The 18,566-nt window shown below is 31.2% G+C and overlaps 2 protein-coding genes across 2 annotated transcripts; both read left to right on the top strand.

Moving 5' to 3' along the window:
• Positions 1 to 208: 208 nt before the first annotated feature.
• LOC134280661 (ficolin-1-A-like) lies at positions 209 to 5,110 on the top strand. Its single transcript, XM_062763102.1, has 4 exons — positions 209 to 496; positions 2,021 to 2,117; positions 4,174 to 4,338; positions 4,863 to 5,110. The coding sequence occupies exons 1-4, from the start codon at positions 209 to 211 to the stop codon at positions 5,108 to 5,110; spliced, it is 798 nt and encodes a 265-aa protein (XP_062619086.1).
• Positions 5,111 to 10,473: 5,363 nt separating this feature from the next.
• Positions 10,474 to 14,242, top strand: LOC134280653 (leucine rich adaptor protein 1-like). The gene is made up of 3 exons (XM_062763093.1): positions 10,474 to 10,635; positions 12,980 to 13,208; positions 13,438 to 14,242. The coding sequence occupies exons 1-3, from the start codon at positions 10,579 to 10,581 to the stop codon at positions 13,680 to 13,682; spliced, it is 531 nt and encodes a 176-aa protein (XP_062619077.1). The 5' UTR covers positions 10,474 to 10,578; the 3' UTR covers positions 13,683 to 14,242.
• Positions 14,243 to 18,566: the final 4,324 nt, after the last annotated feature.

The raw sequence follows: 18,566 nt of genomic DNA, 5'->3' as shown, positions 1-18,566 counted from the left end.
CTGAAATTAATGGATATGTTTGTTTAATCTTAATGAAAATAAAGATTTTTTTTCTCTACGTATATAATCACCTTTTATGAAAAGTCTTGACACTCTAGTGAACGCTGCAGTCAAAGAACTTCTTGTTCATCAACAAATTAAAAAAGTCAATATATCATAGTAATCAGGCATTTAAGAAATTGCAGTACAAGCTTATTTAGTACTCGAAATGCAGTTAATAGCAAACATAACTTTACTACTTGCTATTGCATTCAATAATGGAGAATACTTAGAGTCTCATTTCGAATTTGTTGGTCATATTCCCACTCCAGTCCATGCTGATTCTGCGAGTAAGGAGATGACAGTGAGCCATTGCTTTTCCTCGTGTATACAGAACAGCAACTGTTATTACTTCGACTTCTGTGTTAATAGCATTACTGAGAATTGCTACCAGTACAACAAAAACAAATCAAGTACCAGTGAGGCAGTTGGCGGGCCATGTGGACGCTACAAATTAGTGAGATTTTTGTCATAATTAACTTATTTGAAATTGTTTCTTAATTTCGAATCTTTTTTTTTTCTAAAAAAAATATTTTTCAATAAATATTCAAACCTATATTGTTCTTAGACGTCTTTTGATTTTAATCTTAAATAAATTGTGTGTAATGATATGTTTCTTAATATATTAAGCATAAATTCATTTGAGTATGCATTTGTTTTTTCCTTTCCGTTTTTTTTTCAGGATTTTTTTAATTCATATAATTTATCTCTTTAAGTATTTTCAATGTCTTTAATCTGTATACATCTAATGAAATACTTATTTAATATAGTTTATGATCAGAATTGTCATAACATGTATACTTTATGACTGTTTAATATCCATCCGATATTTATTTCACAAAAATATATAGAACCAGTTGTGTGAAGGAGAATTTACACAGCCATGTAGATGTCCTAAAATCGTGGAGGAGAAAGATGTCATTTTAAATTTGGTAAGATTCTTTATGAACAAGTCTTATTAAATTTTCATAGATAAGTATTATTATTAGAAAGACACTAAATTATACATGTATATATTAAAAATCCATTGTGTTGATTTTAGATTGCAGTGGAAATTTGGTTAATCTATCCACATCTTCATATGAATATTCGAGAACGTTTACAAATGGCAAAACACGCAATCTATTTTGTGATATGGTAACTGATGGAGGGCGATGGATTGTGAGTATATATCATTTTTTAACATTTGTGTAATTTGGAGGTTCGCAAATAAAAACAAATGATACAATTTAAGATAAATAATTTTGTTAAATTTGAATTCAATCTCAACTTTATTATCTCATAAGATGCAGTGCGAGCTATTAGAGAGGTTAGGCAAACCAACGTGTACGCGTACGTGAATGTTTAGCACAAGAAATCTGTACTTTACGTCATTACTTTTGCTAATTACAAATATCTACACGTATCCTATTACGTGTATATTGTCAAGTACACGTAAGTCCAAACTTGTAGCTTATAATTCTTTAACTGCTTTTTATTTTTTAAAAAGTCTGCGTTTTTCTAAAGTCGGTATATTTAATGTAAATACTGATTAAAAGAACTGAACGTCACTAATTGAAAATATAAATTAAAATCAGAGTTAAAATCACAACATCTAGATTTTCGAAACATGCTTTGACCGATTAAAAAGATAAGAGCTCTGAAAAATGTTCTTCTCATTAGTACATGCATATATTTATGTAAAACGGTGAAATACGGATTAAAATAATTGTTTTGTTTCGGATGTCTTTTAAATGTAAACCGCTTTTTCATTTACCAGTTATACTTTGCTAAAGAAGAAAAATGATGGTAACGTGTACGTGTAATTCTATCTTGTAGTTTACACTTACACATACTCGTACAAGTAAGCTTGCTAAACCTCTCTATTTTATTATATAAAATATAAAATTATATATTATATATATATATATATATATATATATATATATATATATATATATATATATTCAATAAACGTTCTTCACTAACATTCCACTGAAAGGTCTTTCAACAACGAAGGGACGGAAGTGTCGATTTTTACAGAATCTGGACAGAGTATTCCGACGGATTTGGGGCTCTGGATACAGAGTTTTATTTAGGTATACACAGTCTAAAATAATATAAAATACTCTCAACGTAAGACACGTATTTGTACCTGTCAGTAACAATGTAAAGGACACAAGCAAAGTATTTTTTAGCATTATTTACATATTCTCTGTATAATTTTAGAGTTAATTGAATAATAAAGGTCGTTGAATAATTGAACGACCTTTGAACGAATTCATATTTCAAATGATGTCGTTTATCCTTTCTAATTCAATTTTCAAAAAATACAAGCTTAAACTATATTTTATTTTATTTTTCTTTGAAAAACACAAGGATTTTCATTTATTTATATAATAGCTGTTCAGAACTTATGGTAATGTTTGTTTATTTTTTTGTCTCAGTGGGAGAGATGTTTTGTAAGATACGAGTACGCACGAGGGTTTTCCAAAAGGTTCGTGGACAATGGCGTTTTTGTCAAAATGAATGGCTCAAGATATATTTATTGCATACGTAAATACAGTAAATTACATACATTTTATCCGCGAAAACTGTATTTTCACCTAATTACCGAGACAGTGAGCTCGAGAAATTGTCATTCTATATATTAAGTATGTAATGAATATAAGCCGAAAACGGTTCATTATGAAAAATATTGGACTCGCTAAGGCGCACAAGCACCGAAGCAGGTCCAATATTTTTCATAATGATCCGCTTGATTCGTTTGAGGCTTAGACTTTACTTAAAACATTTAAAGCGAAAATGTTAAATATTGAGATAAAATTCAAAAAGCACCTGTTTTGTCTTAAAGAATGTACCCTTTTAATTAATGTTATCCTTTACTTATTTACAATCGCCTTGTGTGAGCCCCAGTGAAGATTTCATTCTTATATAACAACAATAGATATGCAATGGTTAGTCCTGTTAAGTATTAGAACAATACACTTCACGTATGACACGCCCCGAGTCTTCAATTTAGGTCATCGCTACCCTTAATTTCATACAGCTAGCATGATGGAATTAGAGAGTGATGTAGAGATTTTTAAGAACTCCCATGCAAATTTTGAATAACTTGCTTTTCCATTATTTGTAAAAAATCCTTTATTTTCTGACATATCAGACATTGAAGGTGATGACTTGTCATTAATAAAGGCTTCAGACACAATAAAAAGTGGAAAACCACTGTTATTTGATGTAAATAGGACATCCCTATTCATGACGTTGTTTTTATATATATATATATATATATATATATATATATATATATATATATATATATATATATATATATATATATATATATATATATATATATATGTACTAAATCATGGTATATATCAGGATATAATCGGACACAATTGTCAATATTATACTTTCATGTAAATTTGTTGAATCCGATTGGTTGAGAAATATTTGTTAAAAACCACTATTACCTGCTGAATAATGAAGCCACGCCCAACAGCAACAGTCAACATTGCTTGACCTCGGGTGATATTCCAAAAATAGCGACTGCGCAGAATTTATGCGTGCACGGTTCACTGTTATATGTATTTGTATAAAACATTCAGTATAATGTGATAAATGTTGGATGTAGTTGAGTGTAACATTGAAAATTTTCACCCCTCGAAAACCATTGTCAACCTCGACTGCGCCTGGGTTAAAAATTTTCAATGTAAGTCAATGTTATGTGACTCAACTACATGCTATATTTATATATTGTAGATTTCATTTTTTTTTTAATTAAATTTTCCCACTTACTTTTGGATAATCTTGTACGTTGCATATGTCCTTATAATTGGGTGTTTATCCTGTGTTGTATGTATCACCAAAGAAGGATTTTTTTATCAGAGATGCACTTTACCTTGTGGTCCTATTACCTTGCATTTAAAGTGTATTTGAATGGTTAAAACAAGTATTTACTTCAGAAAAATTAGTGTATTTAGTAATTGAAATTGATAAGCCTCAGTATATGATTGAGCATTAACCTTGAATTTAAATTAATTTCATTTTGAGTTTATAGTATCCAATCAATGCTAGAATTTTTTGCCAGCAAAAATATTGCATATTTGCAGTTGTTTAAAAATATATTCAATTTATTCTATTGTATTTTAGGTAATCTGGCTCTACATGAAATAATTAAGGACAAAAATTTTGAGCTCAGAGTTGAATTGACGGACCAAGCAGGAGAATATCGGTATGCCAAATACTCCCAGTTCTCAGTAGGCAGCCCCGATTCTCTGTATACTTTAACCGTCACAGGATATACTGGAAATGCGAGTAAGCAGATGGATCATATACTAGTACGTTCCTGTTGATTTGAAAACATGGTTACGTTGAATGTGATATTTTCAATAGCGATATTAACATGGTCACATAGATGCATGACTTTAAAGCAATATCTTAGCTTTGTTGATCGGAAAAGTATTAAATGTATTACTTCAATTGAGAAACATATCTCAATTCTGTCTTTTTTTATACATAAAAGCTGTATTAAGGAATTAAGCATTGATTTATGCTGTCATCGAAAAGTCAATTTTTTTTTTTACTTCTTCACTGTGCTTGTGCTTTGGAGTATAGTATAACAACTTGGAATTGTATTTGTAGGAGTGAGAATTGTTTGAATAAATACGAACGAACCACATGAATTCAACTTACGAATTACATTTTTATTTGAAAATTACTGAAATAACTTACACGTGTAAATAATATTTCCCTTTTTTCATTTCAAAGTTACTAATCTATTTTAATAATGATTTTGATGAGTAAAACTTCTACATGTTCACACTTGATTTTTTTTTCAGCCAACAGTTTAAGTGGTCATAATGGATTTAACTTTTCTACGTATGACATGGATCCTGAAAATTATGCAGATGTTGGCTGTGCTACGATGTGGCATAGTGGATGGTGGCATGCACATTGTGGGATCAGCAATCTGAACGGACTGTATGGAAGTGTTGGAATCAAGGGATTAACCTGGTACCACTGGAAAGGATCATTTTTTCATGTAATGAAATCAACGCGAATGATGATGAGATTAAAAGAACAATAAGAATTTCTTTTTGGGTCAAAATTTATTCTAGTGTAATCGATATTTCCCTAAGAATTTAAGGCTTGTCAAATAAATCTTACAATATTTGAATTTTTATAATTTTGCTAATTTAAAATTGATTTCTGTGTATCAATTAATCCAGATCAAATATAGCATAACAAATAGTTGTATAAATAACATTCAGCATTTTATTGTTATTTCATTTTTGTACAGCATTCAATGTTTATATATGTGCATGTTAAATGCATCGCAAAAGACATCAAGGAAATAGCCTTTTTCCTTTGGAAGGAAGTATACAGATTGAAGTATTTTTAAAATCGCCTTAGAACTTTTTACTTCCTCTTTTGTGATTGGTAGAAATTGTATGGAATGGAAATTGTCCACATTAGTTTAAATGTTGCTTAAGATAAGAGATAAAATTGACTGATGATTTAATTTTTAAAAAACTCTGAAATAAATCTAAATGATACGTTAATTTTTGTCGTAACATTACTAAAAAATTGTTTCTATATTTTTATTGAACATGTAAACAAAAATGTTCCTTTTTGCCTTTAAGATTTACAACTTATATTTGTTCTTTTTTCTTCATCTTGTGTTGTATTTAAAATCTTGCTAAACCAGCTGCAGTCACTTGCTTTTCTCCGTAAACTACGACTATCCGCAGAGTCGGAGTTACAGAGGAAGTTATGAAGACACAAAGTTTATTATCGGTACTTTGATTATACTGAGTCTAAAGAAAACACAGAAGAAACAATTATATTTTTACTTTGTTTTCAAACGTGTGCACGCTTGAACAAATTTTATTTGTATAACATTGATGTTTCTTATATTGAAATTAGTTCACGTAGAAAATTATTTAGTACTTTTTTAACCGTTTTTTTTTTTTAAAGAACTTTGGTAAACGTACGTGCATTCATGTAAACTCTTATTTAAAAAAACCTTCTTATCTAGACATATTTAACTTAGTTAAGAAGATTCAAAAGACTCTTCAAACAAGTTTTAAAGTTGAGATGTTGATCACAGAATAACGTTATCGAATTAGCTTCCGAAATAGATCATTGTTTCTTTTCTTTTGTTTGTTTTTCATTTAACTTACTTCAAGAGAGAGAGAAAAGGAGGAGTAAGCAAACCCTGGACAAGTTTTATCGTTTGTGGCAACGCACTTTGAAATTCTTTTTTCAAAGTGCGTTAAAATTGGGACAAAATCAACGCACTTTGAACATTTTTTTAAAGTGCGTTAAATTTGGGACACATTCAACGCATTTTGAAATTTTTTTTCAAAGTCAAAATTTTATAATATGCGGACTTTTAACGCACTTTGAAAAATATGTATAAACAAATTACACTTAGATCGTAGTAATTAACAGAATCAATATGTAATAATTGATTTTTTAAAAGAAAACCTTTTTTAATTTTCATGTATTGATTTACCCTAATTGAGAACAAGGTGAAGAGGGGTAGAAGGTCTATACTCTCTATACTCTCTTTTTTTCTTATACACTGTACATCGCTGTTGGTAGCAAATTGAAAGTGGAACACAATTTTCAATGCCTATAATATGTATACGTATTTCTTTAAATGCAAAACATGCATTTCAGTGCGTAACCGCCCACCCCTCCCCCCACCTGTACCAATACTTATGCTACACCCAAATATATGTGTTATTCTGCATAACTACTATGACGTTGAAAACTTTCATTAAATTTATTTAACAAAAAATTTATGCAAACTGAAAAATTTAAGTACAGTAAAACATTTCAGAGAGAAAAAATTTTCAAAGCATAGAAAAATCAAAATCGCTCTCTTTCACATCCTGGAGTGACCCTATTACTGAAAAGTTATCAAAAAGGTTCAATTATTTATCATACCTAAGAATTGGAAGAATATTGACCATGCCATACATTTTTTTTTTCAAAGTGCCTTAATATGGTCGATATTAACGCACTTTGAAAAGAAATTAATTTTTCAAAGTACATTGATTTGGTCCCAAATTTAATGCACTTTGAAAAATTTTTCAAAGTGCGTAATTTTTTCAAAAGTGCGTTGTAACAATCGTTTAATTAAATGTAGACGTTGAAAAGCTGTAGACGAATTATTGTATTGTATTGAAATATTAAAGTTTTATAATTAATAATTAACTCAGTTTTTTTATGCTTTCAAATGCATGTTCACAATTTTAGTCGAGTGAAAAAAGAAGTTTAATAAAATACAAGTATGAAATCTTTATCTTTTCAGATTTAGTGCCAACAATTTGTGCAATCATTTTAAATTGAATTAAATTTCCTAAGTGGTGTATTTGATATTTATTTAAGATTTGGTAGCGTGTAACAGGTTACGAGATCATGTTCTGCCAATTTACTCTGTGAAGCCATAATAAAATAATCTCCCACGGAGAAAAATGAAGTTCTGTATCGCCGTAAAGATTATTTTAATTGCTTAAGTAAATAAAATAGGAAATATTCACACTCAAAAAAATGCAATATTAAACACAAAAGACGTTTAATACAGTCCGAGCCATTGTTCCCTACCTTAAAACTGTCTGCAATTGCATAATATAATGATAATAGAGAGGCCCATTGAACTTCGTTTTTACTTGATACCTTTTGCTCTTTCTAAGAGACGATCCTTTTGATTACTTCAACTAATATTTTGTTCGGTTAACTATATCAGAAAGACGCTGATTTTTGTTTTCTCTGGCCGGACCCCTACTTTCAAAAATGACATTATGTCCCTGCAAACAAGTTTTCAAAACGGGTTGCAGTAAATGTCTACCAAGCCTCTTTCTTTACACAAAACAAAAATATTAACAGAAGTGAAAGATATGGAGATAATGAACAGTATTCAATATCAAAGTCCATAAAACAATAAAAAATAGGAGCAGAGCAAACAGGGACTTCCGAAACATAAGAGGTGGGATCAGGTGCCATGGAGTTGTGAGCATCCCCTGCTTACCGGTCACATCTTGCGTGTGCTCCTTGTCATGATCGGAAAAAACAGGAAAATCCGTTGTCAATTCAATGTATAAATAATGGACTAACAATAAGCATGAAAAACGTCAGTCAGCATATAACTCAATGATAAATTGTGTTTGCTGACAAGGTCATTGTATCGACCATAGAACTCACGAAATGATGAATTTAAACGTGATTGCTAATATAGTGAAGGAGAAACATCAGGAGTACTGTACAATAATATATTCGAGAATTGATCTAAAATAGATGTGGATACTTAGAGATTTGAAATCCAAATCTTTACTTAAATCAAAAACAACAAAAGTAATCTTAAGATTTTTCACCTTTACGTTTCCCAAGAAAATAAAGTCAAGGCTTTTTGGCATCATTTATAGCTGCCTTTCAGTTAAAAAATGAATCTCAAAACATTTTCACTTAATACTTAAGTTGATATTGGAAGATGCTTGGGTTGCTGATTGACAATATCTTTATAGTTTTGGGAGATCAGGTCCTCCAACAACCTGTCAAAATTTCCATGGGTCCAAATATTAGAAAAATATGTTTTCTATTCATATGAAGCAGAATGTATTCAAAATTATATGCTTGAGAGAAAAAAAAGAATCTCTAGCTTTCAACTCGACATTAATATATCTGGATGATGTTTTATCAAGTAATAAACAATAGCAAATGTAACTTCCATTCATATTTCGATTAATTATATTTCGGTGAGCTTAAAATAAAAGATGCCACAGAATTTTTTATAAAAATGGCCCTGTAGATATACCAATTGATTGATTAACACTTGATTGTTCATTTGAAGCATTAAAATAAAATAGAAACATAATGTTTTCATATCCTATTAAACATTTTCTCCTTAAGGTCCTTGTTTCGGAGAACTGGCTTCATAAAATTGCAATGTTCTTGAATTTTTAGGCAAACAGGTATAAATGAGTACTTTCAGTGAAGAAAAATAATATTTGCACACTCTCTGATCTAAAAAATAATAAAATGTCTTTTAATCCTCAAAAACAGTTCTATCATTTACTAGTTGCATATATTAGATCAGAGGTTGCGCTCTATATTAAATATTTTAAATAAAAATAGCTTTAAAAATTAGCCGATTTTGTAGACTTTTTTCAGAATGTGAGGAAATTGGCGCATTTCGTGACTTCATAATGCATTGACTATCAGAAAATTACGTCATTTTTATAGTTAAGAAATCACCAAAGATATTCAATGCATTGATAACAAAAACTATGTAGTTTCAGTTTTTCAGAAATTCACAGGGCCAAATAAGGCAAAAGTGAACCTTGTTCTTTGTTTCATATCTAATTATTTTACTAGAGAAGGATGTTACATGTATTGTTAATCTTACAACTAAGCTGGTTTATAATTATAAACGTGATGACTTCTACTTTTGTGTTTATGCCCACCGCTTTTTAGCTACAAAAGTGCTTGCCCTAAGTACTATAATTAGCGAAGTATACTACCTCCTGAATCCATAAAGTTGATTTTAGTTGACCTTGTTTTAAGTTGTCATTCTGTAAATTCTAAATGATTGTTATAATGACCTTGTAAAGGAATGTAATCTATTTGATATTAGGTCGTATTTTAGATGACTTGTTTCATATCAATTACTACATGTCAGCCCTTTGTTTTTGTATTGATTTTAGAACTTAATAAATTCCATTGTGTTCAACGCAGTTGTGACCGGTCAACAGGGATGTTTACTCCTCCTAGGCACCTGATCATACCTCTGGAATTACCAAGGTTCCTTATCCTAACTCTGGAATTCCAGGGGTCCATGTTATTTGCCCTCTTTGTATATTTGTATTGCTGTGTTGATTGTTGTATTGAATTTTTTTTTAGATCCATCAATATTCGTTTTCTTACCTTTTACATATATTTTTTCAGAGAAAAAAATAGCGAGAACACGTAATTCTGGATAAAAATGCCTGAACTTCGTCCATTATTGTTTGTGTGCTTATCACAAAGTAAAGGTTCGTGAGGGTTGAAATATAATGAAATCAACCAAATCGGACGTTGCCTTTTTTTTCTTAAAAAAAACATTAAAGTTAATTTCTGTTGAGGTATGTCTTGAAAAACTGACGACGATATATCCTCTCTGATGTAATTAATGCATCTTTCGTCAGCCGGTTTATTGCATCTCACCTATAAGTAAATCCTCAAAAGCCGGACTACAGATATACAAGCTACTCTATCGAGGGTGGGAATTTAAAATATATCCGTATATATTCCGTCAATTACGACCCATTAACTCTAATTACTGGCTTAAAAGTGAAGGCTGCACAGGTAACGTCGGTTTTAAAGTTTATTTTTATAACCTGTCAATCATCATGGAAAACAGGTGGTATAAGTGCGAGCATGCCCGAAAAAGACTAGTTTGTTAGTTAAATTAAAGGTGATAACGCCGCACAAAGTTTGATTGCAATGTAATAGATAAACCCTGGACGATATCAGTATTGAACTGTTTATGCAGGTGCACACTGCGATAAAATGGAGTCTTCTACAGACCGAATTTCCTCAAAATTGGAAATTTTAAAAGCAGATTTGGTAAGATTCATTTCTTCTAAATTGTATTCACATTAATATTTTATTATTTATTTTTAAGACGCCCATATTTCTTTGAGATTTCTAAATCTTTACATTTAAAAGCATTAAGTTCAATTTCTGAACAAAAATTTAAGATAATAATTAATGTTTAGTATTGCTGTTTTTAATCCATTATTTTATATATTTGCTCTATATTGTACAGTTACTGTAAATTCTTTATTGGCTAAAAAATAAACATTCTAAAGCATTCGCCATTGGCCAAAAAAAAAATTACTACCGTTTATTATTTTTAGTATGATAAAGTATATACTTAGCTGCAGTTATTTATATAGTAAATGCTAGTACTTTGATACCTTGAATTTTTATGACTTAGAATATTAAAGAGACCTCAGTAACTACTCAATCATGGTGCAAGTTTTGTAAATAGTTTGAGGACATGCAAGCAACGTTCCTTTTAAAACTTAAAATTACATGTAAGTCTTAGAGAAAAAATATGACAATATGTACATGAATTCACTGCAAACTTGATTTATTTTTGGAAAAACTTTTGATTTACTTTAATTTATGAAATTTGACACCATGGTAATTTACTTTCCTAGTGTTTCTATGTACGTGTATACATGCATAATACCTGATTTCTTTTATTTCCTAATGACAAAAGTTATATGTTCATCACTTTTTTCTTTCTTGTTACAAAACAAAATATTTCTATTTCTGTAGAGATCTGAATGATCAAATACAATCGCGATCGCAATGTATATATAATTTAATGAATCAAATATGTTAAGGTTCAATCACATTATGTTTTAAATCTCTGACAGTTTTTAACGTCAAGTAATTGATGTAAAGAGAATCTTTATTCTATGTTGTTTGAAGCAACGTCTTGAATGATATGACCTGTTTTAGAGTAAACAACCATTTTATTGTATCTTTTATCAATCGATCAATGATAAGTTTTCATCTTTAAGTAAACAATCAAATAAATCTATTCTTTATCATGTTTATAGCCGTATTGTCTGTCCATTGATAAAAAAAGGAAGCTCTTCGTATCATGTTGAACATAAATCACAGCTTTCAACGTGAGGAGAATGGCAATTAATTTCTCATTCATAATTCAAATGCAAGTTGAACTATTAAGAAAAAAGCAATCGTAAATATCTTTACACGAAATATAATTAAAGTAATCTTATATACAAACAATTCAATTTTATTTCCAACACGATTACTTCACTTTGTTTGATTACACCTCACGTAGATTAAAATGTGACATGACGGATTTCGAATGAAATTTTAAGATCCTGTGGCATCATTATAAAGTGGGTTATTAATTTCTAAACAGTTCCTCCGTCGCGACATGTGGTAAAGAAAAGGTTCAACACAATACCATGTAAAGTTTTCTATACACAATAACACAGACTAACTTCTTATTTGTGCAATAATGCAGCAGTACTGTGTATGCATGCCTTATTAAATGCACACGATTAAGCTATACATGAAAAAAGTCGAAATATCTTCAAGGATTTTCTCTGTTATTACGTAAAATGCATTCAAAATTTAAATTCGTGTATGAGATAATTATATTTCTTCAAAAACCCCTCACACGTATCTAGAGTTTCAATTAAAATCGTTTAAAAATAATTATTATTTTCATATAATAATGCAGTACACTTGTTATCATATATTACAGATAGTGAACATTAGCTGTAATTTTTGAAAAATAACTGAAAATGTAATAAAACAACACAAATTATTTCCCCCAAAATAGACCGTCTCGAGAAAAAAATATGACAAGCAACAAAACCACATCATAATTCAACGTTACTTTTCTGTTAGAGGGTTACTTGTCTAGTCTAATGGTAAAATGCTGTAAAGCTAAAATTACCGTATCAAAATACTTTTTTCACTTCGATTATCGTAAATTACCATAAACATCTTTCACACCAGAGGATCTTCGTCTCGAGTTTTACCGTTATTCACATTGTACTACATGTATAGAAATCAACAATTTAACACAAACTTCGGCCATTAATTGGTCGTTTAGAGTCAGTCACCGGGAACTTTTTATCCTCTTGTACCCCCCAACCTTTGAATGCAACCTTTGTGTTTATTCCGTGTGTATAATAGCTGTTTTAGAATTAATTCAATTTAAACAGGGCTACAAATGTTCAGTGTTAAATTTTGCAACAAAAGAAAAATATTTAAAATCATGCTCAAACTTATCCTGACGAATATTTTCATTTCTAATACACAAATCTTGTTTGAAATCTGCACATTTTTTGTCTTCTTACAAATATATTAGAAACATAAAAACTTAATGAAACACAACATCTTATAAATTTTGCAGAAAGCAATGAGGTTACAAGATGTGAAATTGATGAAGCAGCTAATAGGAATAAATGAATCTATCCAGAGTTTAGCTAAGTCCCGTCATCAGACTCCAAATAGACAACCACGAATAATGTCCACTGCCGACTTCAATGCTACAACCACACCTTTAGTTAGACAACAGAGTGCTCCATCTTACAACAAGCTACACAGAAACAACAGCACAGGGTCCATTGAGTCCACTGGAGGTAAAATATTGAAAAAGAATTAAGTGGAAAATAAATTAATTTTAACAGCTTTCTGAGTCTTACTGAATACACTTTTGAAAGAATCCAGTGCCAGTTGGAAAAAAGTAGAAAATTAATCTTTAGGATTGTTATTTTAACAGAGTATATTTATCAATATGTACACATATAATTAATATGCATAGTTTATGACCAGATCTATTCTAACACAGAATATTCTACTTCCTTATAGAAATTGGAAGTTCTGTTGAAGACATCAACGAAGAAACAATTGAAGAGCTTGATGATTGCTTAAATTGTTCGTTGACGTCATTTCCACCTCCGATACCCACAATTCCAAAGTCCCACTCTCTCGCAGTGATGACACCGCTTCCGGACGATGAAGATGAACCAGATGACAGCAAGTACGAGGGGATTTTAATGACAAATATCAAACTCTGGAAATATTCACAACAAAAGTGCCACCATAAGACGTGAAATATCTTCATTACACTATCAGAAGGCTGTTTTTCAGATTTCATGAGCATTAAAGGAATTCTGTCTGACATCATGACCGAGTCAATGCACTAAAGTATAGACTAGATGTGAACTTTTTTTCTTTGAAAAAAACTATGTTATTAAGCATAGTTTTATGTGCTTAATTCTATTGAATGACCATGGATTTCCAGTAAACATATGGGTGGTTTTTTTAACTGCCTCAGGTGTTACATGAATTGAGTTGACAGTGCATTTAGACGAAAATGTATGTAGTCAATACAAATTTTATCTTACAGTGCTAGTAACCCCAATTGTAAATTTGCAGTTGAAATCAGTACAAAAGACTTACTGCCAAGGATACAGTGCAATAAAGAACTATTAAAGATAGCTCTTAGTTTTAGAGGTCATTATTCATGGTGATCAGGAAGTCTCGCGTGGAGTGTAACGTCAAGCGGAAGACCATTGTGCCAATGTGTGACATTCTAATTAGTTGACAATTGATGTTTATTATTATTTATGAAGCAGAAATAAATTAAATGAAGAGGAACTTTTAATATCATTTACAAGCCCATACTTGATATGAAAATATGTTAGCAAATTCTGATTTCTTTAACTTAACAAAAGATCCGTAGACAATACAGTGTGTAATAATGTTTTAAAAATAGCAAGAAAATTTTCAGTATAAAAGATTGCATTTGCTGACAAGTTAGCATCCTTGTTTATAACAAAGAACTGTTGGTTTTCTCGTTTCAGCAATGTTTTTGTCAGTAGCCTATCTCGTTTTAGAGATTGTTCGTACTTAAACGTAGAGTATACCCTTGCGTACAGAATCAACTGAGACACCTAAACTGCAAGTCAGATAAAAAGAGTATATATTGCTACATATAAGTAGGGAATTGATTCACGATTGAGAAGTTAAAGCCATCATGTTTTTTATAAAGCTTTGTTGTAAGGTTACCATCATCGTCCGTGTCTGGTTAATATCCGACCATGATACTGATGTGCTAAACATATTAAGCACTGCAGAATCTTTTAATTCAAGCTCACTGATATACATATATCGAGTCGAAATGAATTAAATAGAAGTAACTGTTGTTATCTAAAGAATGGATGTCGATATATCGAACCATCGAATCGAATGCTTTAGGAAATGTTTTCTTCTTCCCAGGCTTGGGATTTTGAATAAATTCTACTTCCTTTGAATAGGTCAATTAAAATTGATTTTCAAACATTTACCTTTGTGAGGTCCTGCGTATTGTTTGCAAAGCCAATCTCAAAATACCTTAAAGATATTGTCAACTAAAAATCTAAGCATCTTTCTACATCAACTTTAGAGTACATCATTTCAATCCAAATATTATTTTAATTAACACATGAATTTTGCATAAGGGGGTCAAATGCATTTATAATTCTTCACTTCTAGAAGAATGTCTATGTATTTGACATCAAATTTATGTTTATATTAACTGCTATAGGAACTAGAATATACATACAAAAAAGAGAAATGCAAGAAAATAAAAGTATATTTAGCACATCATTCGCAGATTATTTATATTAAAGCCAAATCTAAAAGACGCAAGCATCGTTGAGCAAAGTGTTGCGTGAGGTGAGGGGCGATAAAAGGGACAGCGAAAAATAAATTTTATTTTTTTTTTAAAAAAGAAACCTATTACGCCAAATGCTCATAGCCTTTACATGTACCAATTCTCAAGATTCCTTTGTTCTAAATTCCCAACTAAGAACATATAAGATACATGAATTTGGCAAAATACTCTATAAATACATATACTGTCTACAAAAGTGGTATGTTCATTCCTCTGTTCCGATTTGAAATGTGATTTGAATGTGATAATAGGTTAAAAGGGGATATTGAAAGCATTTTGCATTCGTTCGCACGAACTACAATGTACATGTACAGTAAGTTTATCAAAAACGTCATAAATTTATATTCTTTTCTATAATTTATGATACCAAGTCGTGTTAAAGATTGTGCCTACTGAAAAGAGATTGAATAATCGTCAATCATTATCAATCATACATGACAAACATTGAACCCCATAACATGATATAAAAAGAATTGAGATTGGGAAAAAAATTATGTAGCATTCGAAGAATTACAATATATTGCTTGCAAACATTTTTTTAAAAGTTCACATAAGTTTGAAAAAGAACTGCTTTGCTCTTTTGGAATGTTTCAATCGAATGCATTAATAACATGTAGTAATGCCTAGAAATATCAAGTGTTATTTTCTAGAAAAATCAAAATACTAGGAAATTAAAATGATCCGGCCGATGCGTTTTGCAGCGGTAATAGCGTTTGCTCTAGCTTCGCAGTGTAAGGAGTTGGATCTTACGTTACTGTTTTGACTGCGGCACATGGAGACCAATCCTTCGGATGAAACTGTATAAACGAGGTCCTGCGTTTCGGTATGTGCTGGCAAGAAAAAAAATTCTTACTGCTCAAAGGCGTATTCTTTGTAATACTGTAAACCAATTTTTACTCGAGAGCGAGAAATATTCGCGAAGTTCGCGAGATCCTCGTCATCGCGAATATTTTTCGCCGTCAGCCGGTCCTTAAACCCTTTGTGTCTATTTATAACATATCCAAAACCTGATCGCGAAAATTAATCATCGCGAAGTAGTTTACCCCCGGTGAATCGCGAAATAAAATCGTCGCTAAAAAGTTGGTTTACAGTATGTAACATTGAATATAACATTGAACCGACGACAGAATCCAGATACTAGATCTATACATGTACGCAAAATATTAAACAGTGGAGGTTCTTTGTTCTAGTAAAGTCAAGGAAAAGTAAATGCCCAATATAGGTAGATTAAGGTTCTCTCTAAGCACAAAGGTTTAAGCCCGTGTCACACTGTCACGATTTATAGCTACGATTCATTACGAATTCAAAAATCGCAGCAAATCGGGATTTATCGCAGAAGTACTCGTAGGATATCTTCCTTTATCGTGTTGGATCGCAGCAAATCGCCAAACCTGGCGATTGTTTTGAGCATGTTCAAAACAATCGTGGACACAGTACGATTTTTTATTATTCGTAGACAATCGCACAGCATCCGCACTGCACTCGTACTCATATTCGTAGTAAATCTTCGAAGTTCGTGCGACATTCGCGGAATTCGTAGTACTCGCGACACTACGAGAGTCCTACGAGTTATTTCGAGTGTCCTTCGAGTTTGTGCGAGTGTCTCTCAAGTTACTGCGAGTGTCCGACGAGATACTGCGAGCGTTCTTCGAATTGATAAGAACATAGTACGACTTTCCCGCGAATATGACACGAAAAAGGAAGATTGATGGCAAGTGCTGTACGAACACCGTGCGATTGAACTACGAGTTAATATGATGTAGGCAGACGGTGCCTGATGTTAACACTGTTGAAATCAAAATACTGCTAAAAATATAAGGAAAAAAAGCTTAGGAAAGTGAAATAAATTGAATATACATGACTATTGTATAACAGATACTATAAACACCGTGTACAATAAACATATGAAGAGATTGAACATAATCAAAAGTTCCACATTAGTTTTTACCTTTATCAAATAACATAACTATGATGATTAATGATATCAGAATCTCCCTTTACTCTATATATGCATTCCATTACATGTATATTCGTAAAAAGTCGCCATTAGTCGTGGGAATATCGTGTATGAAACGTGGCATATCGTAGTCCTTCGTACGAGTATCGTATCTTACCGCGTTTAATCGCTCATAATCGTAGAAATATCGTAACCAGTTTGCGTACTTAAATCGTAGAAACCTCGTACTTTGTCGCACAGACATCGCAGACACACCATTCTAGCAGCAAAATATTCCAAACGCTGCAGAAAAATCGCAAGACAAACCTGGCGATGAACGGCGATTTTAACTTTTCTTAATCCGTGGATAATCGTAGCATAAATCGTGACAGTGTGACACGGCCTTTATGTATTTGAAAGTTCAGTATTGAATCCAACATTATTTAGACTTATCTCGGAGATATGCCCCTTTGTTCAGTAACCACTGTTCTCATCCAAACTTACAAAAGGGGTAAACAAAATCTCTTCATAAAATTCTCCTTCATCACATTGTTATGTAATTTTTTTTTCCTGAACAGCTCTTTCCTGATATAGAAAATAAAGCCATAATAAAAAGGTTCATATCGTACTGCGTCAACTCTTAAGAAAGAATAAAGTTAATTACATGTAAGTTTTACATGACAATTCGAAAAGCAGTGTTACCACAAACTTGGTACGATGTAACAAATAATTGCCCCCTTAAAGTAAAGTCAATACAATTTATAATAAAACCTTAGGACATGTTCAATAATGTTTTAAACTGTCAATAAAAAAGAAAAATATTGACATCTTCCTGCTGTTTCGTCTTCTAAAAGTTATCGGCTTTCCTGGCGGAGGTCTAATCATATTTGGCTTTATCTTGAAACCAACATTGTCAAATTTAACTTGTTTTATTCTTTACGGGCTTAAACGATTTTAAACATTTTAAAGGATTTTAATTCATACTTGAAGACTACATTTGATAGGCACATGGTCGTACTTCAGTCTTTTCACAATTATGAAACTGACAAAACCTACAGTGATTGATATTCTTTGTTCATTAAAATTTTAAATGCTATTGCACCACATTGCACAAACCTTTAATCCTTTGATTCACTGCAAATACATCATTAAACAAAATATTCTTAATATAAATCTGTTATTTGAGAAGTATCTTATAAAATACCACCACAGTTTATTGAAGTACTGGCAATAACGACAGACTAAAACTTCGATTTTTTTTTTCTGTCAAACTTGAAGGGGGTACGAAAAAAGACAATTTGTGAAATGAGAAGTCTTTCTTTTGAGATCTAAAGAATTGCATGA

Source organism: Saccostrea cucullata, unplaced genomic scaffold, assembly GCF_032062105.1.
Source record: "Saccostrea cucullata isolate Sc308-1 unplaced genomic scaffold, CSIRO_AGI_Scuc_v1 ctg842, whole genome shotgun sequence".
NCBI classification, from domain to species: domain Eukaryota; kingdom Metazoa; phylum Mollusca; class Bivalvia; order Ostreida; family Ostreidae; genus Saccostrea; species Saccostrea cuccullata.
Note: the sequence above shows the minus strand (reverse complement) of the source record. Positions and strands in the feature narration are given on the sequence as shown.

What these genes read in the sequence shown, in the direction of transcription:
- LOC134280653 (XM_062763093.1), top strand. Translation starts at nt 10,579, where the DNA reads ATGGAGTCTTCTACAGACCGAATTTCCTCAAAATTGGAAATTTTAAAA. An exon ending in AAATTTTAAAAGCAGATTTG is followed by an intron (nt 10,636 to 12,979) that starts GTAAGATTCATT and finishes TAAATTTTGCAG; the next exon opens with AAAGCAATGAGGTTACAAGA. An exon ending in GTCCATTGAGTCCACTGGAG is followed by an intron (nt 13,209 to 13,437) that starts GTAAAATATTGA and finishes ACTTCCTTATAG; the next exon opens with AAATTGGAAGTTCTGTTGAA.
- LOC134280661 (XM_062763102.1), top strand. Translation starts at nt 209, where the DNA reads ATGCAGTTAATAGCAAACATAACTTTACTACTTGCTATTGCATTCAAT. An exon ending in GGATACAGAGTTTTATTTAG is followed by an intron (nt 2,118 to 4,173) that starts GTATACACAGTC and finishes ATTGTATTTTAG; the next exon opens with GTAATCTGGCTCTACATGAA. An exon ending in AGGATATACTGGAAATGCGA is followed by an intron (nt 4,339 to 4,862) that starts GTAAGCAGATGG and finishes TTTTTTTTTCAG; the next exon opens with CCAACAGTTTAAGTGGTCAT.